The sequence below is a fragment of the Metopolophium dirhodum genome, chromosome 3, assembly GCF_019925205.1.
Source record: "Metopolophium dirhodum isolate CAU chromosome 3, ASM1992520v1, whole genome shotgun sequence".
NCBI classification, from domain to species: Eukaryota; Metazoa; Arthropoda; class Insecta; order Hemiptera; family Aphididae; genus Metopolophium; species Metopolophium dirhodum.
The window spans coordinates 3,942,769-3,963,629 of NC_083562.1; the positions used below are offsets into that span (position 1 = coordinate 3,942,769).

The 20,861-nt window shown below is 30.8% G+C and overlaps 1 protein-coding gene across 1 annotated transcript; it reads right to left on the bottom strand.

Annotated features, from left to right (window-relative positions):
* Positions 1 to 1,426: 1,426 nt before the first annotated feature.
* Positions 1,427 to 19,311, bottom strand: LOC132940969 (uncharacterized). The gene is made up of 7 exons (XM_061008797.1): positions 18,933 to 19,311; positions 9,145 to 9,308; positions 8,959 to 9,077; positions 7,426 to 7,572; positions 4,135 to 6,476; positions 3,926 to 4,049; positions 1,427 to 3,858 (listed from the first exon to the last, which is right to left on the bottom strand). Exons 1-7 carry the CDS (start codon positions 19,103 to 19,105, stop codon positions 1,885 to 1,887), a joined length of 5,043 nt encoding a protein of 1,680 aa, XP_060864780.1. The 5' UTR covers positions 19,106 to 19,311; the 3' UTR covers positions 1,427 to 1,884.
* Positions 19,312 to 20,861: the final 1,550 nt, after the last annotated feature.

The window sequence follows — 20,861 nt, forward strand, 5'->3', positions numbered from 1 at the left end:
CAATCATCACGAATCAGGCAAATCGAGTATAAATACTATACCTAGTACCACTGTACTAGTATATGTTTTTAATCAATGGTATTAGTGTTTGCCGCAGTCACAAATCGCCACATAAATAGACCGCCGATGTCCCAGGGTCGTAGTTGTTGTAGCGTACACTACATTGACAGATTTTTAGGATTATTACATTTTGTACAAGAAAACATTTTCGGCACCTGTGATAAAAATCAATAATCCCCTGGAAGTATACACCAAAAATAAAAAAAAAAATACCAAATCTATAAACTACAAAAAAAAATGTTCGAAATGAATTATTCGAATTCGTACAATATATTTGTTATTGTACTATTAATTTTGATATTTTTGTATGCATTAATACATTATTCACTTACATATCAATTAGGTTATCCAATACTATACCTATCGGCGATGTTCAATCGCAAACATTACTGTGGAGAAAATCACATATGGTACTAGCTTATTATATTTTATTCATTTTTTTTCTAGAAATTTATCGAATAGTGGAGTAAATAACTAGAGAACATTAACTAATAACATTTAGTAACATCCTTAAGGATTAATAAGCGCAAAGTCACTAAAATATTAATAATTTTGGATTTCGATTCCTTAATTAATCTCCAAAAAGATTTTATACCACCAGCTATTCATTTAACTATCCAGTAAAAGGTTGTAAGCCTAATTTAAAACATAACACTACACAGAATAACTTGAACACTCCCCTACGACCCCCCCCCCCCCACTTCAGTATCTACGTAATAGATATATACGTTTTCTATTATACTGCAATACTTACATTTATAATTCCAAAAGGCCATTCGTTTATCTTATAAATTAAAATGCACCGAATATCTCGATTCGTATATTATATCCGTCATTTTATATTGATTTATCGGTTTCAATTATATACCTATGTATGTAACTTCAAAGTTCGATTTATTAATTGAGTTTATTCGAGGAATTATCGAGACTTTTACCTATATGTTATTTATCTATTTAAAAAAAAATAAATCAATGTACACAATAATATGTCGATTTATATAAATCGACATAATATAAAATTGACTTTGAGCGGAGTCTACACGTTTATAAATTTATAATGATTAAAATAATTTTATCATTCTGCGTCAATAAATCATCTTTGGAAAATGTATCTACTTATTATTTATTGTGTTAAATTTTTTTTTTTAATTTTACGACATGACGTAAGTACTTAACTAAAATTAACCCAATACCGTAAATTGATCATACTTTTTATTGGTGTTTGAGTTTGGGTCATTCATAAATCAATTCAGAAATAGTTGCGATTACCTTCCAAGGCCCAATAAATTGATACGATTAATAATAAATTGATACAATACATTTATGACAGTCAAATGTGTTCAATTAACAACCTCAATAGACAATATTTAAAATAGAAATTAAACATATTTTATTCACGAACATTGTGAACTAATATTTTTCAATGTTATACCTATATATAAAAACAATTTAACTCGTGGATATAATTTTTAATTAAAAGTATACAAGAAAGAATAAGTGAACAGTAAGAAAATAACGAGCAACAATTAATAATTATAAAAACATGGAATTAAAATTAGTTGAACAAATTTCAGTACATAAGTATAATCTGCACAAATAAAATCAATGTTGAATTTATAAAAAAAAATCGGAAAATTAACAATTGTACAGTGGTGTGTGTTGAATTTAAAATTCCAACCGATATAGTTCGCATCGATATTCGACGGAAAACATTTATTAAAAACATAATTAAAAATAATGAACCGAAAAACCAATAATATTTCGGTTTCTTACACGGTAAGTTTAAAACTATTCCTTAGATTATAATAAATCATAATAGTACATCTAAAACGGCCGCGATAGACTCGTTAATTTCGTTTTGTCTTTTTTTTCACGTTTGGTTTTGGCGTTCGACTTGGTTTCGGCATTTTGGGTCGATTGTCGGTCTCTACTCAACCCGAACCCTAAATCTGCAGGTGATACATTTACGGTTTCCGTGGTCACCGGAGTATCTTTTCCTTTAGAAGTTGTTGTGGACGTCTTACGTACGACCACCGCGGCGGCAACACCTTCATCGCCGACCGTTAAATCCAATTCACCTAGTCCTGCATTCGATATACGCGACGCATTCCGTTCGTTATCCATAAAGTTTGACATCGCGTCCGCGTCCATCGTAACGTCACCCGTCTTTAGGACCAACGTAGGTTTGGATCGCGATTTTCCTAATTTAAACAAGCCGGAACCTGTCCGGGACATTTTTTTAGTAGACTCGTCGTCGGCTTCTTGGATGTCGTCGTCCGTCGGTTGAGAGATCGACCGTTTAAATATTTTGGGCATCGACATAGACTTCTTGGACTTTTCCGGAGACTTTGTGTCCCGCTTGTCGGGCTCATCGCCTTCCACATTCTTCGGTGATTTGCTTTTGCTGCGGGTGAAATTCAATCCGGACTTACCGATCCCCATCTTTTTATCACCGACGCTCATGCTGATTCCGGATTTCCCGACACCCAACTGGAAACCAGACTGTTTTTCTTCATTTTCCGGTATACCGTCGGTGACCACGGTCTCTTCGATAGTTTTCACTTCGCCGGGTAACGAAGATGACGATATTTTACGAGTTGTCCGGACTGTGACCTTGGTTTTCCCCGAACCAGGTATAGATTCATCCAACGGGTCCGGTGAATCTTCGATTACTGTAGTTTCTATTATTTCTTCAATAATTTCTTCATCTTCGTCACCTTCATCCCCGTCTATGTATATAATTTCTTCAATAACTTCAACGTCATCCTCTTCATTTTTCATCTTTTTATCGGTCGCAATAGATTCGTCAGTCACCACTTTTTGCACATTTTTATCTTCTTTTTCGAATCCTAAGAACTTTAATTTCGATTCGTTAATACTAGTATTAGTGTCTATGGGGGACGGAACGACGGTTTCTAGGATATTTTCAATATTATTTTTTATATCAATATCCTTTTTGTTATGTGTTCTTTTGGTTAATTCTTCGGTCGCAACTCTGTCTGCTGTACTTGTTTTCATGTCGGACGGTTGTTCATTCCTTTCAATTTGTTGAAGATCCGGTACGGACACCTGTGAAACAATAACTTCACTCAAAGGTTTAACGTTTGGAGACTGTTGTGATTCACCAAGCGTTATACTTTTGATATCTTCTTGAACTACAGCATTCTGTGTTTCATTTTCGTTTAAATTTGTTTTTTCTGATTTGATTTCAACATCCACGCGAACGTCATCAGTCATTTTTGTTGACTTTTCGTTTTCCAAAAATTTGGATATCAATGCTGCATCTTTAGATATTTTATCCAAGTTCTTCTTAATTTCATCATCAGTTGATTCAACTTTTTTCCCCACTTTTTGAATAATACTGTCGATTGTTGGTTTTACTTTTTCAGTGAATATTGTATTAATTTTTCCACTTATAACTTCTTTTATAGATTTTCCATGCAAATTATTTTCAACATTAATAAGTTTTTCTTCGAAATTTTTCACAAGTGATTCAGGAGTAGAATAACTCGTATCTGAAGTCTTCGATTTTCGTTTAATTTTACGGTATTTTTTTTCAGAAGTCGAAGATTTCTTTTCTTTCGACATACTACCATATTCATTACTACTATTTTGTTTACTACTATCCGCGTTGTCACCACTATCACTGGATTTTTGAGACGTTTCGTCTACGATTAGCGGTGTTGGTATATTAAATTTAGGCTGTAAAAGTGGTGTTTTTTCATTCGTCAAGTCTGGTGCTTCTAAATCATCATAACCACCACGACGACAACAACAGCAGAATGATATAATAATACCCTGAAAACAAAAATATTAAGTTGAAAACATACAAATGTTTGCATCGTTTAAACTTTTTATAACATACTTTAATCGAATTAAAAATCGATTGGATTGTTCCTTTGAAGGGTATTTGATCTGTACCAATTTTTTTGTAATAATAACGATTTATGGCTGTTCCGACTATTCCAGTAACAGCTGTCAATGAAGCTCTGTAACATTACAATATTGGAATATTAAAACAAATGTATTTATATTTATTACATTTTATCATAAACTTTAATAGATGATACTTACAACGCTCCAATTATTGTAGATGCAGATACGTGTATACCGTTAGGGAAAATTTTCGAAAACAAACTATCGAAACTGAAGCCGTTTCCTGATTGGTTCGTACTATCTGTAGTCGTTTTTAAATTATCGCTATCTTCATTATCCGATGAATCTGCACTAGGTATCGGTTTCGATTGGTCTGGTTGTAGATTTTTTTTAACGTTATTGGTTTCGTTTATAATTGTACCATTTGGTTCTAATTTATTGTTTGTTTTAATATTGTTTAACGATCCATCGATCGGCGATTCTGTGGACGAACTATTTACTTCACCAGATTCATTAGTGTCATCATTAACCATTGTATTTGACGGACTCATTTTAGTAGGCTTAACAGTGACAGCGATAGTGTTATCATCATTACCACTAGTATTATTATTTTTCATTCTATTATTTTCATGCACGTCGATGGTTGGATTACCATAATTATTTGTATTAGGTTTTGGCGTATTAATAGTATTAGCATCAATATCTTTATCTCTACTACCGGTTGGTTTATTTTCAGTCGTCGATTCAGCACGAGGCGTACTCTCGTTTATTGAACTATTGACGTACTTCGGATGGTTTTCGATTTCATTTTTTTGATCTTCTTTTTGAAATGACTTAGACTCCGAATTATTGTTTTGCGAATGCGTTTGATTTGTATCATCATTTGTAGTATGTTTTTTCGTATTAAAAGTATTAGCATCAACATCTTCATCTCTACTACCCGTTGGTTTATTTTCAGTCGTCGATTCAGCACGAGGCGTACTCTCGTTTATTGAACTATTGACGTTCTTCGGATGGTTTTCGATTTCATTTTTTTGATCTTCTTTTTGAAATGACTTAGACTCCGAATTATTGTTTTGCGAATGCGTTTGATTTGTATCATCATTTGTAGTATGATTTTTCGTATTAAAAGTATTAGCATCAACATCTTTATCTCTACTACCCGTTGGTTTATTTTCAGTCGTCGAGTCGGCACGAGGCGTACTCTCGGTTATTGAACTTTTGACGTTCTTCGGATGGTTTTCGATTTCATTTTGTTGATCTTCTTTTGGAAATGATTTGGACTCCGAATTATTGTTTTGCGAATGCGTTTGATTTGTATCACCATTTGAAGTATGTTTTGTCTTATTAAAAGTATTAGCATCAACATCTTTATCTCTACTACCCGTTGGATTATTTTTAGTCGTTGAGTCGGCACGAGGAGTACTCTCGGTTATTGAACTATTGACGTTCTTCGGATGGTTTTCGATTTCATTTTTTTTATCTTCTTTTGGTAATGACTTAGACTCCGAATTATTGTTTTGCGAATGCGTTTGATTTGCTATGTTTTCTTTAGTTACATCGCCTGGCACCTTGTTATCATAAATAATCGATTTGTTATCTTTCGATTGGCTTTGATTATCTTCTTTAACAACAATTTTTCCTTCATTGGTTGTATTATATTTAATTCTATTTCCCGTATTCGGAATTATAATATGAGTACGTAAGTCGTTATTTGAATTCGATTTTTTTGAATTATTTTGAATTAATTTTTTTTCGTTATCTGAAAGTTTTTTGTTATCACTGGAATCATTCATCTCTTTATTTGATGTTTGGTTTTCAAATGTGTTTCGTCTCGAAGTTTTTTCCACATTTTCATTATCTATGGTATTTTTGTATTTCATATCGTTATTCGAGACATCTTCCGGAAACTCGTGATTTAATTTACTATCCTTATTTTCATAATATTCAGTTGATTCCCTTAAAACCGAATTTTCATATTTACCTTCAGAGTTTTTATTTTGATTTAGATATTTTTTCAAATCATTATAATGTAAGATAGTTTCGTTTTTTTCTGGATAGCTATATTCTTTTTTAGGCGGTATTCCAGGCACTGTGTTATTTTTTTTGATCCAATGTTTATTATTCTCATGATCAGCTGACATTTTGTCTTCAGGTATATTGGTTTTAGAATTACTTCCTTTAAATTCCTCCTTTTCATTTTTTTCGTGGACTATTTCCTTATACTTATTTAAATATTTATCTTTATTTTCATTGTCTGATTGTTTTTTCTGATCTTTTAAACTAATTTGAGTTGTGTTACCATTTTTAATTTCGTCGTTTGTTATTTTCTTTTCTTTGCTAGTATTAAAATGTTCATTACTAAATGATTTATTAAATTTGTTGTATAAATCATTTATATTAGGCTTTTCTTTATTTTCAATGTTTAAAGATTTATTATTCTTGTTGATATTAATTGTTTCGTAATCAAACTCGTTTCTTCTAGAAGGTATTAAATTGGAATTAGTTGACTCCCTCATACTGTATTTTTCATGATCAGTCTGAAACAATAATAACAAATAGTTAGGTTTTATTATAATTATTAGATTCATTATTTTAAGAGGAAATCAGCTCAATATTTGTTTTTTTCAATCTCTGATCGCAACAAACTATATACTTGCGTCCAACATGACCATTATTGTGTGGTTATTGCTTTAATATAAGAGAGAAATTACGGGTTCTTTACGGTATTTCAATTGTTATGCAATATATTATACGGATTATTAAATTGTATTTTTTTACGTACCCACTTATAATAACTAGCATGGAATATAGTAAAAATACATTTGAAAATAAAAACACAGATAATATTCATAACTTTTAGTTTGATAATACGTAAATTGTATTTAATATTATAAAGCTAACAATACAATTTAGATTGGGTCTACTTAACACACATTTGGTATATTACGCGTGATTCAGAGTGAAAATAAAATTAACGCTCTGATAACCTTATAAGTTCTAATAGTGAATAATGTAGAAAAAATTGGTGATATATATTTTGTTTTGGAAAAAGATAGACCACCGGATAATATGTTGAAAAAGTATTCTAAATTAGGCTATGTAGGTAAAATTTAATTTACTTTTAAAATAATATAAACCTAACTTTTTTGACTGAAACAGATTTTTTCCAATGTAGGTTTTTTGCTACATTTATTATTGTTAATCACGAAGAATTGAATATATGAATTTGTGATTTGCAATTTGTATTACATTACAATTTAAAATTCCAAGTACCTATACCTGGTTGATTTCGTATAAATCACTGTGGTATTAAATTAATAGTTTATATATTTCAATATTTTGTACGATAGAATTTTTAATCTCAGTATGAGTATTAAAAAATATCTGCAGGAATATTGCTGGCTTAAAACGAGTATTATGTATGTATATATATTGGTAATATAAAGAAATGCTATTTATTCCCCTCCACTGTCCAGATTTGGTTACCTGATTTTTTAGAGTAGAAAAATCTTTTTCGATAACCGCTAATGGTAAATGTGGCTGACGGTTACATATTTTAGACGTTGTTACTTCAAACCACACTTGGCATATTTCAGGTTGATCGGGATCTTCGTCAATCAATGTTAAAACATCCTAAAACATAATAAGATATTTTATTTAGTATATAAATTATAAGCTGACTAACTGACATGTTATAAAAACAATATTAAAAGCGTAACAAGTTTTAATAAAGGGATAATCATGAAGTCAAAAAAAAAAGCTTAACACTAATTAAATAATTTAACACATTGTTATGCTATTTTTTTTTTTCTAAACGTTTTTGGTAATTTTTGCCAACAAGTTTTGATTATAATTTAGTTTCTTAAATTCTTTTCAAAAACTTATATTTTTATTATAGTTATAGGTCAATGTTTGATGTTTTTTTTTAATATCATGATATAAATTGCAACTTTTTGTAATACAGTATTTTTATGTTAGTGAAACGCTCACATGGCACTATAATGTCGTTGGAATTAGGTATAACAAAACTATTAAATAAAAACATTAATGATGAGTAAAAAATAAAAAGTATACGAAATAATATTTTAACTAGCAAAAGCCGAAAGGCTAATTAAATGAAAAAGCTGTTTTACTTGCTATACTAGTGAAAATTGCTGAAAACTCATAATGTCAAACAACAAAAAGCCAAAAGTAAGCATTTTTTCCGTTACTTGAATAGCATTAAAACCTGAAACGATGCTGTACAAATTAAAAACGTACGCAATTTTTGTTATAAACGAGTAGGTACAGAGAACAAATAAATTTTTCATTGTTTAAAATATGAATGAGATAATTTATTTAGTTTTCATAGTGTGATTATGCACATACGATTAAAAGTGTAAAACGCAGTTTTCCGTTCAAATTTTAAAAATAAATACAAATTAGGTTGTTTTTTATCCAACCAAAAATATATATTTTTAAAACACTTTTTTTATAAATAACTGTTAGGTAGTGAGTGTCCCTGTTAAGCTCATTGTTATAACTTTTCTAAATTTGCTTCACGTCAATGTTACGAGTCTTTTATGTTATTCTTATAAAAACTTATTTAAGTAAGTATAGGTATATATATAGGTACATCGTTGAAAGTTTAAGCCATTTGAGTAAAAACGTTCCATTACACTTACTATATGAACTAGATCTTATTAGGTTAGATTTCATTAGAATTTCTCTAATCAGCGGATAAGCAATATACTAGTATATAGGTACTTACTACATATGTAATAAAATACTATGTAAAATCTAAAAATTTAGATATGCCTGTAACTAGTGTTTTATTGAAAATTAATCTAATCAAGTGTTATAGATACTCTAAAAAATATATTTAACTTTTGGCTATTGACTATTTGACTATGCTTATATACATATAGTATATGTGATGAACACAGCAATTGTAATTTACATTTTTAAATTGCATTATTGGTTTGGGAAGTCGTTGGATGCATTTATTTTTAAGACGACCATTCCAAATCATAAACTTACGTGGATTGCCTTTGGATCACATAAGAACGTCAGGTACGTTGTCCATCTCAGACCTTTGCACGTGTCTTCTACATCTCTATCTCGATCACCGCCGACGTATGTAAGCACAATACTATTCTCTAAAAACGAAACAGACAGGGTAAAACATATTTACTCAATATTTTAAAACAGTAAATAAAATCAAACCGTTAACGATGACGTTGGATTGGTCGATGTGTCCAAGATCGACCGTGTTCCCTTTGGGCGTCAATTTAATAGCACCGGACAATTTTCTGGGATCATAGAACATCTTTGGTACAGGTTGGCAAATTGAAACGACATAAATATTGTCATTCGATTCAGTTGTTAGTCTATGTGGAAAAATAAAAGACGATATTAGAAAAAAAAAGTTTTATTTTATATATTGGTACATATATTTATATGATTCCGTCTCTGCTATTTAGATAAATAACGATATGAATAAAAAAAACCATTCAGTAGGTATTATATTTTTTTAATAATTACATAATTATAAAGTTTATGGTCATAGCTATAGGCTATAGTCTATATAATTACTAAATTACCTATACTTATATTTACTGTAAATACGTACTATTATTATAGAAGTATTTGTGTAAATGCAATCAGTCATCACTATAATCAATGTCTTTCGGTGAATATTATACGTTAAAAAAATGTTGAACATCCTAACACGGCTAACACGCATTTACATCGAAATTACAACATATTTTGTGTTTTTATTTAAAATATTTACGGAATCTATTATTTTCGATAATAAACAATATTATCATTAATAATAGTACACTATATTAATTATGCACCACTGATTACCTGAAGAATGAACCTTTCACTCGATGGATGAGACAGGCCTATCAAGACACCTCCTTCGCCTACTCCATTTGAATATGTTGTTTCATCATATTTCAGATTTGTTTTTATTTCTTGTATCCATATAATGTATTATATTATGTATATTTCTGTATATTATTATTGTTAATTGTAAATACCATTATAACTGTTCTATTATTTTAAATGGGCTTTCGCCCGTCAATATCAAAATTAATTAATAAATAAGTAAATAAGTAAATTTCCAAATACAACTGTTTTTGCTTAATTTACATAATTATATTAAAAAGTATGAATTGTTTATAATATATTTACATAGAAATAAAGTTATTTTCAGTAGGTCCGTTACTCCAACTCTACCATGTATCTGCAGATATATCTGGGGATATCTCGTTCTCCCGTGTTTGTAACTCTACAAAAAATGACTATAGAATTGTCACTGAATGTTTATATTAGCATATTCTATACACCATAGGTACCTTCATAAGTTTGTCTACCTTAATCGAAAAAAAATCTCTACTGGAAAATCAAATTCGATTTTTATGAGCGTCTGAAGTTTTATATATTATTCACTCGATTTTTCGTGTCACGATTTTCTTATTTTGTGGTAATTCAAAAACGAATAATTGCAGACACTTGCAATTTACACGTTATGTTTATTTTATCATTTTCTATACTTGATAACATTTTAAAAATATTTTGACTTGTTTTGAGCTGTTTACGAACATTTTCAGTTTCCAATTTTAGATTCTGAGCGAAGCGATGAATGCATTGATTTTACAATGATGTGTGTTTTTCTATTTTTTTTTTATTTTTTTTTTGTCTGTCATCTCCTTTTAGGACAGTAAAAGTGCTTGGATTTTCTTCAACAGTAACTTTTCTGATAGGAAAGTGAATCTAGTTGGTACTTAGGGGGGGTCAAAAGTAAGTAGGTCTCTGTAGTTTTCAAACGCGACGTGAAAAACCAAAGAAAAATTAAGGAAAAACGGGAATTTCTACGCAAAATCTGTTTTCGAGAAAATCGATTTTGGTTTTTGGTGCAACTCTAAAACAAATGACCGTAGGGACATGAAATGTTGACTGAATGTTTATAATTGCATTTCCTATACACCATAACATTTTCCAAATATTTTGACTTATTTTGAGCTGTTTACGGACATTGTCAATTTCCATTTTTTTTATTTTTTTTTCTATAAATATCAATAACATTTTATCTGTTGAGTAAAAAAGCTTGAAAATTTAATAGAAGGCTCCTAGGTTATTGTTTCAAAGGCAGATGAAAAAAATTAAAAATCCTTAGTCACAGTTTTTATTTATAAGCATTTAAAGTACAAATTTTGACAAAATACGGAAAAGTCACGAAAATTAGCAAATTATTTTGAGTTGAGAATTCATAAAAATTTTTCTTTTTAAATCTAAGATTTTAAAATGTAATACAAGATTATCCATAAGTTTGTCTACCTTTATCAAAAAAAAAATGTCTACAAGAAAGGCAAATTAAATTTTATGAGCGTTTGAAATTCATATTTTTACAACATTTGATATTCACTCGATTTCTCGTGTAACGATTTTCTTATTTTATTGTAATTAAAAAACGTATCACTGTAGATACTTGAAAATTTCACTAAATGTTTATATTAGCATTTTCTATACACGATTTACAGAACTGTACAAAATAAAGTACATAATACGGAATAATTTTGAAATTCAATAACAGACCTATTTTACCTATTTCTTAAATTTAACCACGAAGTTATTTTATGTACCTAAATTATAGTTTTGGACATTGTATGTCTGCGGGGTATTCAATGAAACCATTTAAAGAAAAATTTAAATTGAACAATTAAAATTATTTTAACTTCGTTCCATAATAGTGTATAAGTTTCGATACTACATATTGGTAATATTACCAAATCGTGTATAAAAACAGTTTTGTGCCAGCAAACGATATCGAAAAATAGTGACATAGCAAAATAATTTTTTTATTTAGGATTATAGGCTATCTATTAGACACGTTAAAAATATAAGCTTCGTTGATTGATATAGATACTATAGTGAAGAGACCACAGGAATACATTAATTGATCACCCTGTATACTTCTCATATATGAAATAATTTCATAATTAATTGTAAATTTAAGATTTGTATAGATTTTATAAATTATTACATAATATTATACAAATTTTAATCTTACAACAATTTATTGATATAGTGAAATTGTATTGACATAAACACTAAAAATATAATAGTTATATAATATGTTGTTATTTACATAGGCGTATAAATCATAATTTTATCAACTATCTACTTTAAATAATATTTTATTTTATAGTTCATCGATGTTATTATAACAAAATATTTAATTTGAACCGATAATGAATATAATAATCATTAATTTTATCTGTACAATATACTGGATAGAAAATATTTTTTTTCCATTAATAATAGCCAATTATAGGTAATAAAATACGATAAACAATTTATGATTAAAATATAGAATTAAACTATTAATGCGTTCGATATAGGGCACCGTACCTACATGATCATTTGACTTGTAAGCATAAATAATGATATGAAGATAAGTCAACTTTGCATCCACGCATAATTAATTCATTTATACCTACGTTTAAATAAGGAAATATACTTAGCAACATCTTTAGCAAGACTTGGCACATTTCAATACCTCAGTAATTAAGCATGCTATAGTGGCCAAGAATAGAATATTCAAGGACATAAGTCATCATAAGACGTATTAAGTTTATACATTTATTACACATTTATATATATTATAGAGTGCATGCCCATGGCGCACAATACGCGATTTCGAAATTAAATGAAAACTCAATAAATAATAATGTTGAAACGTAACAGCATTATTGTGATGATGTATGGGATATTTAACAGATATTCAAAACACGACCTAAAGAAACTTAAGTCCATATCATTATTCTTTGCTGGGAGCCCCATCCAATTGATGTTATTTTATGTCAAATGTTGAAATGTTATTTTATGCCACCACACTTACTTATTAAGTATATACCTTGTCGTATAGATTGTAAATGTTATTTTTAAATAAAAAAAAAAAACCGTCTATATCAGTGTAATAAAAATTCCTTGCACGCATACCTATGCCCAGTTCCATAGAGAGTTTTACGATAGTCAAACCAAATTAAACAATATTATTCTCATGGTTAGATTTTACTTTTTTTTAACCTGACGAGTGACGACGCAATCCTGCAGCACCTTATACACAATAAACATAATACATAACCTACGCGCATATAACATGTATATTAATTAAATCAATTTATGTATTTATGTATTTTTGGACGAAATCGTGACCGTCCCTTTAATTTATTAAGCGGTTTATTTGTTTTTCGCTTATTATTGCACGGGAATGTTGATTTAAAATATTCGAATATAAGTTTTTATAACAATTACGTTTTCTGAAAACAAATAGATACAAAAACATTAATATGCTATGAGACAACTGCCAACAACCTTCCAAAATGGGAGATATATACGGAATACTCGTTAAACTAGTTTTGCACATTTTTTTTATCATACTTCTATAAAGTTTGACGGGCGCATGAAATCCCCGCCACGAGAACCTTTTTTTACTGTAAATTCCGCTAGGGAAACAAATCTGGTAAAATTGAGTTCACGTAAACTCCGCCAGTGACGAAAATCAGGTAAAATTGTGTTCTTGTGAACTCCGCCAGTAAAAAAAAAAAATCAAGTAACAGTATACATTATACAATTAGGTAATAATATATAATATACAGATTATTAGTAAACAAAAAATCATAATTTTAAAACAATAACTATCCTTATTAAATAAGTATATGACAGAAAATATAAAAAAAAAATTTAAAAATAAAAATAATAATTGTTCGAACAAATCGTACAAATTGCAATGGCCGGTATTATGTTAAAAAATAATTATAGACAATTATAATAACTAATAATCAAAAATGATGTAGGTATATTATATTATTATAGGTATATTGTTATAATACTTATAATATTTTGAACTGTGAACTAAAATTATGAGATACAATTTGTAGATATTCAAACCATTAAGTCGAATGCATCCATTATTATAACTATTTAGTATTTAAAGCTTTCTCTAGCTTTTTTTTATTATTATTTATTCATTTATTTTAATTAACTAATATTATCCATTTTAATCATTTCAATTATATTCTTTTAGAGACTTACGTCTATCAATACAAGGAAAAATCCTTAGTGATAGACGTTGCAGTGTAATAATAAATATTAATCATGTGCATATTATCTACAAAACTGCTAAAATAAACATTCATTATTATTATTTCTAACACAATATTTTTTTTTTTTCATTTCGAATTTTTGAGTTTACTTAGTAGAGAAATATAATTTAGTTTTACGTAAGGAAGGCCTCAATACTGGCGGAATTTCCATGTATCCATTACAGGTAAGAAAATAAAACTGGCGGAGTTTACATTAGATCTTTTTATTACCTTTTTTTCTAACCGGTATTCTGGCGGAGTTTACAATTGCCCAGTTTGACACGCAGACAACAACAGAGCCGTGACTATAGGATGAGGCGTAAGAGGCACCTGGCACTTACCTTGGGCGCTTAATAATGAGGGGCACAAAAATATCTAATGGTTAACTTTAAAAAAATATTATTGACAATATAATAATATTATTGATATAATATGTTTCATTACTACACACCAATCCCACATCCGTAAACATCATAATATTATATTTTTAATATGAAATGTATCCCTTCATTGATTAATACTCATCTACATTGCTTATTACAATTATTTAATTATTATTAGAACTTGGATGTACACAATGTAAGGGGTAACAGACATTGGAGCTAACATGTCAGAAAAATACCAAAACGCTCGAATTGCCATTATATAGACTCAATAAAATATTCTTAGGGCGCATTGCTAGAGCTTCGGGATAAAAAATGTCTCGGTACGGCTCCGGAACAACAATAATACATTAATACCTATACCTATATGAATGTATTGTCTTCCATTACCTGTATTATAATACAACCGTGCTATAAATATTGCATATATCTCAATGGAAAATTGATTTATTATTACATAAGATATGATGTATAGGTACAACGTCCATGCAATTATAATATTACACGTATAATATAATATAAATCATATAGGTGCCCAGGCCAGTAGAGGGGTCAATGCGCCACCAGCCCCCGATTTCCACCCTGGATCAAATCGTGTTACCCCCACCGACAAATATTAAATGTATGTATGTAGTGTTATGTTATGATTAAGTAGGTTTTCCTTTTGATTTCCCCGCCCCCCTAAAATTTGGTTTTCCCGACATGAAGATTGTGATGCCAAAATGTAACTGTAACACATTATCGTGTTATATATTTTAAAAACAAGAGTATAATATAGATCGAAATATTCACGTATGGAGACACATTTCTTGAGTTGTTTTAGAACGTCTTAGAGAAGTTAGAACAATAGTCGTTATAGCTATAGTTGTTCGTATTTTATTACGAATACACTGTGGAGGATCGAAAAAATAACACCCCGATTATAATGATTTGTGAAAAATCCGATAACTCTTTCGATTAGGTACCTGCAAGATCAATTCGTCAATTTTTGATTCTTTGACGATTTCGATTGGGATTTCACGTTTGAGTTAAATTTTTGTCGTTCGAATCTAGAAACAGTAGAAACTAACGTAACCGAGAATCACTGCAAACACGTTTGTTTTTTTTATATTAAACTCTGACAAAAAACTAGAAGAACTTCTCACGTTTACTTTGGTGAAAGAATCATGTTTCTACGGCTAACGAGGGCTGAGGAAAACTCGAAGTATACGAAAGCATGTTTCTACGGCCGAATTTCGTTACCAGAACGGCCTCTTAATACTTCTGATGAAATCTCTAACGATTAACGTCACGTCGTAGTAAAGACTAGGTTTTATAATGCATATACAGGGTGATCCATTTAACGCAAGACACTTATTATACGAAAAGTAGATGGTTAAACGATAAAGTGTCTTACGTTAAATGGATCACCCTGTACATTCTATATAATAATAAATTATATAAATATAAATGTATGCACAAACGCCTATTAAAAATCCGTTTTTTTTAGTCGTCCAGCGTGTACGATGGGAACGACACACTAGGTTTTTGACAGGAGATATTCAGGAATTCGTGTTTCAGTATACCCAACTTAAGAACTAAAACACCCGACGATATTATATTTTTATTAAGCCCACACCTGACCGATTAATAACATAAAGGTAGGTACATTGATCGATTATAGTGCTTCGCTGGCCGAATAAGTTTTCTTTATCGTTCGTCAATACAGATACAAGCCAAAGTAGAAACAAACCAACAGCTATGTATACTATGAATTATTGAAGTTAGAGCTACTCATAACTACAGTTATTCGATTGTACCAAATTAATTGATATCTGTTATGTCATCGATATCTAGTTTTTGTTAAAAACAAAAAAAGTCGTCGTATTATACAATCCAAATGAATAATGATTATCAAATAGTCTTGCCGCCGCCGACTGCTTATTATATAATTATAATATACCCAACCTAGACTTATCCGAGCCATTAGTATTGTTTTTATTGATGTCTATACTATGGTGTATAATATATTTTTATAGTCACTCAGTATAATATTTACTAATATGTATACCGCTTAGAATATAATATTATAGACACATTGTAAACATGTTTATTTTCAGATATTTATAATATAAGACTGTATATTTTCAGTCTAGACGATAGACAAATTATTATACTTGACTAATATTCAGAATGATAGTGACCAATCGAAATCAAAGTTATTTAAAATTTAGTTTAGTTTTCGTTCTAAAAATATTATTAAGAAAAAAAAGCAATATGTACTTTATGCATATACAAAGTTTACGCAAAATGGTTTTGTACAAAGTTAGTATTTGAGCAATTGAGTGTAACACAACGAGATGAGACAACGCATCAAAAGTAACTCATAACAAATATAATTTAAATTTAAATATTAAATTTGATTATGTTTTATTGAGGAAATCCATTTACCAATCTATGAATTAATTAATACTTTTGTCTATTGGTACACACTTCGAATTTTGTATTTAATTCTGTATCTACATTTTAATTTTACTTGTGAATGTGTATTCTTATCAAACTAAACCATGTCCCTGAAAGTAACCTTGTAAAATTGTTATAAACGGGTCTTGGGACTTAGCACTAGAAAAAAACAACTAAAAGATGTGCACATACATTGATGCACACAGTATAATATACCTGCTGACAATAATATACAACAAAATAGTATTATTTGATTGCCGAATTTATCTTAGAAATTGTTGGATTTCGGATGGAGAATACACAATTATTTACCATGAACTTTAATACGGTTCTTCTAAGACTAGGCTTACGTTTTTTTCAAATGTTTAATAATTACGAGAATGTTACACGGATATTTGCTGTCTCCGTCTGCAAGTGCGCAACATTGCAAATTTAAAGCTCAGCAGATCACGTTTAGCTCCGTTAGTTTAAAAATTAGAGTGAATGACCTCTTATAAAATTTAAGGGTAAAATTATTATACACCTTAGGCATCTCATAGGCTTTTTGTTACAGTTTTTTTGCATTTTTGATGTTTTCATTTATTAAGTATAATATGCACCTACTACGACCCTACGAACTGCATTAAAGAACGTATAAATAATCAAAAGATAATAATAATAATTAAATAGGTAGATAGTAATTTTTTTTTATTGTGGCATCGACGACGCATTACATCGAGAAAATCATATTATTATAATCTAGCCATAAGCCGCATTAGCACAATGTTTTAACATAGAACAACTTAAATCCATGTGTTCAAATTCAACATAATATGTAAATTATTATGTATGAATATAAAATATCTATGCGAATGTGGCCATGAATAAAAGTTGTTATTCCACGCCGTTCTGTATTTTTTTCAGGAATTTTATTTTAAATTCTGCGATTAGCATTCACTATTTTCTATTCAAAATACTTTTAGGTACTAACCAACGCATACGTAATTGGCCCAACTCTGCAGTTACAATCATAAGGTACTCTATACATAAATTTACCTAAACACCTTACGATTAGATTTTCTATTATTTCAAAATCGTATCACCTACACAATTGTGTTTTCTTTATTACACTATTATATTATATAGTGATGTAAAATATTTTAATGTTGCTGTGCTCCATAAATTATTAATAAAATATTAAGATAATATAGGTATACTGTATTATAGAAGATTTAGGAGATTCTATTAATAATACGGAAGCTAGTTTTTTTTTAGTAACTTTTTTTTTTTTTTTAAACGTGGTAGGTAATATTATAGTTCGTCAAAATTAATACTCGGACAGTCAGACTGTAATAGGAAAAAAAACCACAAAATGAATTTGGCTATTTTCGAAAATGTAGGTATAACGTTACAAAGTCATTCGTCGCAGACTTATCACTGCGGTACACTGATTCGCGACTTTTCTTTGCGCCTCCTATATGCACGTTTATCTATATCGAGTATTATACCTACCTATACTTGTATTATATTATCGCGTTCATCGGTTTCGTCTCGTCTCTACAATTTTATTATTTTATGACGCTCATGGTGGAATTTTTTTTTTTTTTTTTTTGGGGGGGGGGTGGGGTGGTTGGATACATTATGGTAACCAATAACATAAAACAAAAACTTAAATATTTACAGTCGCATAATAATTATAATATGTACTATATATTGTATTAAGGGGATAAAGGGAATATATGCTGGGCATCATGGTTTATAAATGTCCATCACGCCACTGGTGGTAGATGCAGACTACAGTGCTTATACAGCGCCTTAATTGAACAAAAATTAAAAGGGGGGGGGGGGATGCAAAAGTGTGAAAAAAATGTGGTCACCTACGCGAAGATTTAAATGTGTTATTGGTTAGAATATGATTAGGGGCCGGCAAAAAAAAAAAAGGTCGGAAAAATAAGAAGACGATTGGTACTTTGTGCCCCCCCCCCTTCGAAAGCACTGTTTATGCCTAAAGATAATTATTATATGTCATATATCGCGACGTGCGTGTACTCACATTTCGCCGAACATAGGGTACAGAGTGCTGAGTTTGAATTCTTCGACGGCCGTGTTTTTCTGGAGTCCGCACATGTCGAAGGGTCTGCCGCCGGCGGCGGCGACGGAAATCGAAGCGATGAGCGCGACGGCGAAAATCATTGTTTCCCGCGCGGAAACGGATCGAGAGAACATCGGCAAAACGAAACGGTCGCGATATGAACGCAGTTTGACCTTTTAATAGTAAAATCGTCGTCTCATCCGTTGCCGGCCGTAGAGACGGTGTGCACACGTACTTGCGGCGTGGAGCCGTAGCGGACACTGACCGCGCGAAGGAGCCGCCAAAGTCGTACCTATAATATATTTCTGTATAGCGCCACTGCCGCCGCCGCCACGGATCGCGACCCGAAACTGGTTTGCTCCAGAAACTCGATGCCCATGCATGCCTGAACTGTATTATTTGTAATATTGAGATAACGCGTTTATAAATACCACGGCAATATCATCGGATCGTCCGTCTAAAAAAACACCGTTGGCTTAAGTTTTCCGGTTGAAAAAATGAGTGACGGAAAATATGTATATTATGCGGTTGCACGCGCGGTGAGAGGCTGTCGCGGTGGATAGAAACGGAGGAAATGTCGGTGCGACCGATACGATTTAAATAACGATGACAATATTATAATCATACGCGTATACGGTCCGTAGTGAACCGTTCAATATCGAATTGGTTTATAGTGATAATATTGCATATTAGGTAACTGTATAAATACGTAATAACATTATGATATCGGTTCTCGCTACATTTTAATGTACAATTAATTTCATAATTATTATATTATTTTATTGTTCATCATCACAAAACCACGATATCTATAGGCGCACACCGGCGCATTTTATAGCGTATGGATATGATAACGATTAATCAATAATTTAAAAATCAGACTCGGTAACTAAGCTAATCAATAAGCGTACGCGTACGGTCAAAATAATTATAATAATATGGCATCAGCCTTTACGTGTCACGATATAACAGGTTGTTAATTTACGATAAATTTTATCGGTTCACTGTTTGTGTCACCGTTTTACGTTTATCCGCTCGCGAGCCCATTAATATTTGGGTTGTGGACTTTTTTGTCCGATACTCGGCCATTGTCGAAATATTAACGACACCATAATATATTTTATAGTGTGCAGTGTCCGCCACGGTGGAAAGTTCACATTTGTTGTTGTCTTTAACGGCGATAGGATTTATAATAGGTAATGGAAATACATATAAAATTGCGTTCCATAAGAGTTTTTTGCTTTTTATACCGGGAAAAGTGTGATCGAAATCCGAGCAATCCGACGAATCTCGCGCAGCCGTTTCGAGGCAATCGATATCACCGCTGGCATAGGTAATGTCGTGTAAAATGAAACGAAACGTTGCGAAACAAAACAATCGATTCTGTTACTTATAACGTTTTCATTTCCAGTTTGTAGGCGCCCGTGACCATTGAAATACTATAAAACCGTGATATTTTGGCTCCAGCATTTCAAATGTACGAATTCGTGCGACGTAATCGACGACGAACGTGCGCGTCTGTATAGGTTCGTACAAGGTACCATTTGTAATATTTTTTTGGACGAGACGGCGCAGGCCCCTGGCTCAAGGGGTAGGCGACATAGGCCTAGGGCGGCACTCATTAAGCGGCACTTTGGTAAGATGGCGGCATTTTCAAAATATACTGACAATATTATGTTGTTTGCGGTGACAACATTTTTATTGCGCCTTATAGTTCACTATTTTCGCTTGAGCCGGCCCCGAGACAGGTAATGTAGCTAATGTAGGGTAGTACTTTATATTTTAAAATAATATTGCATAGTATATTGTTATAAGCGTTGTTTGATAACGATTTTTTCGTAATCAATATCGGGCGTTGAAATAATTAATAGTGTTACATGCGCAGCTTAA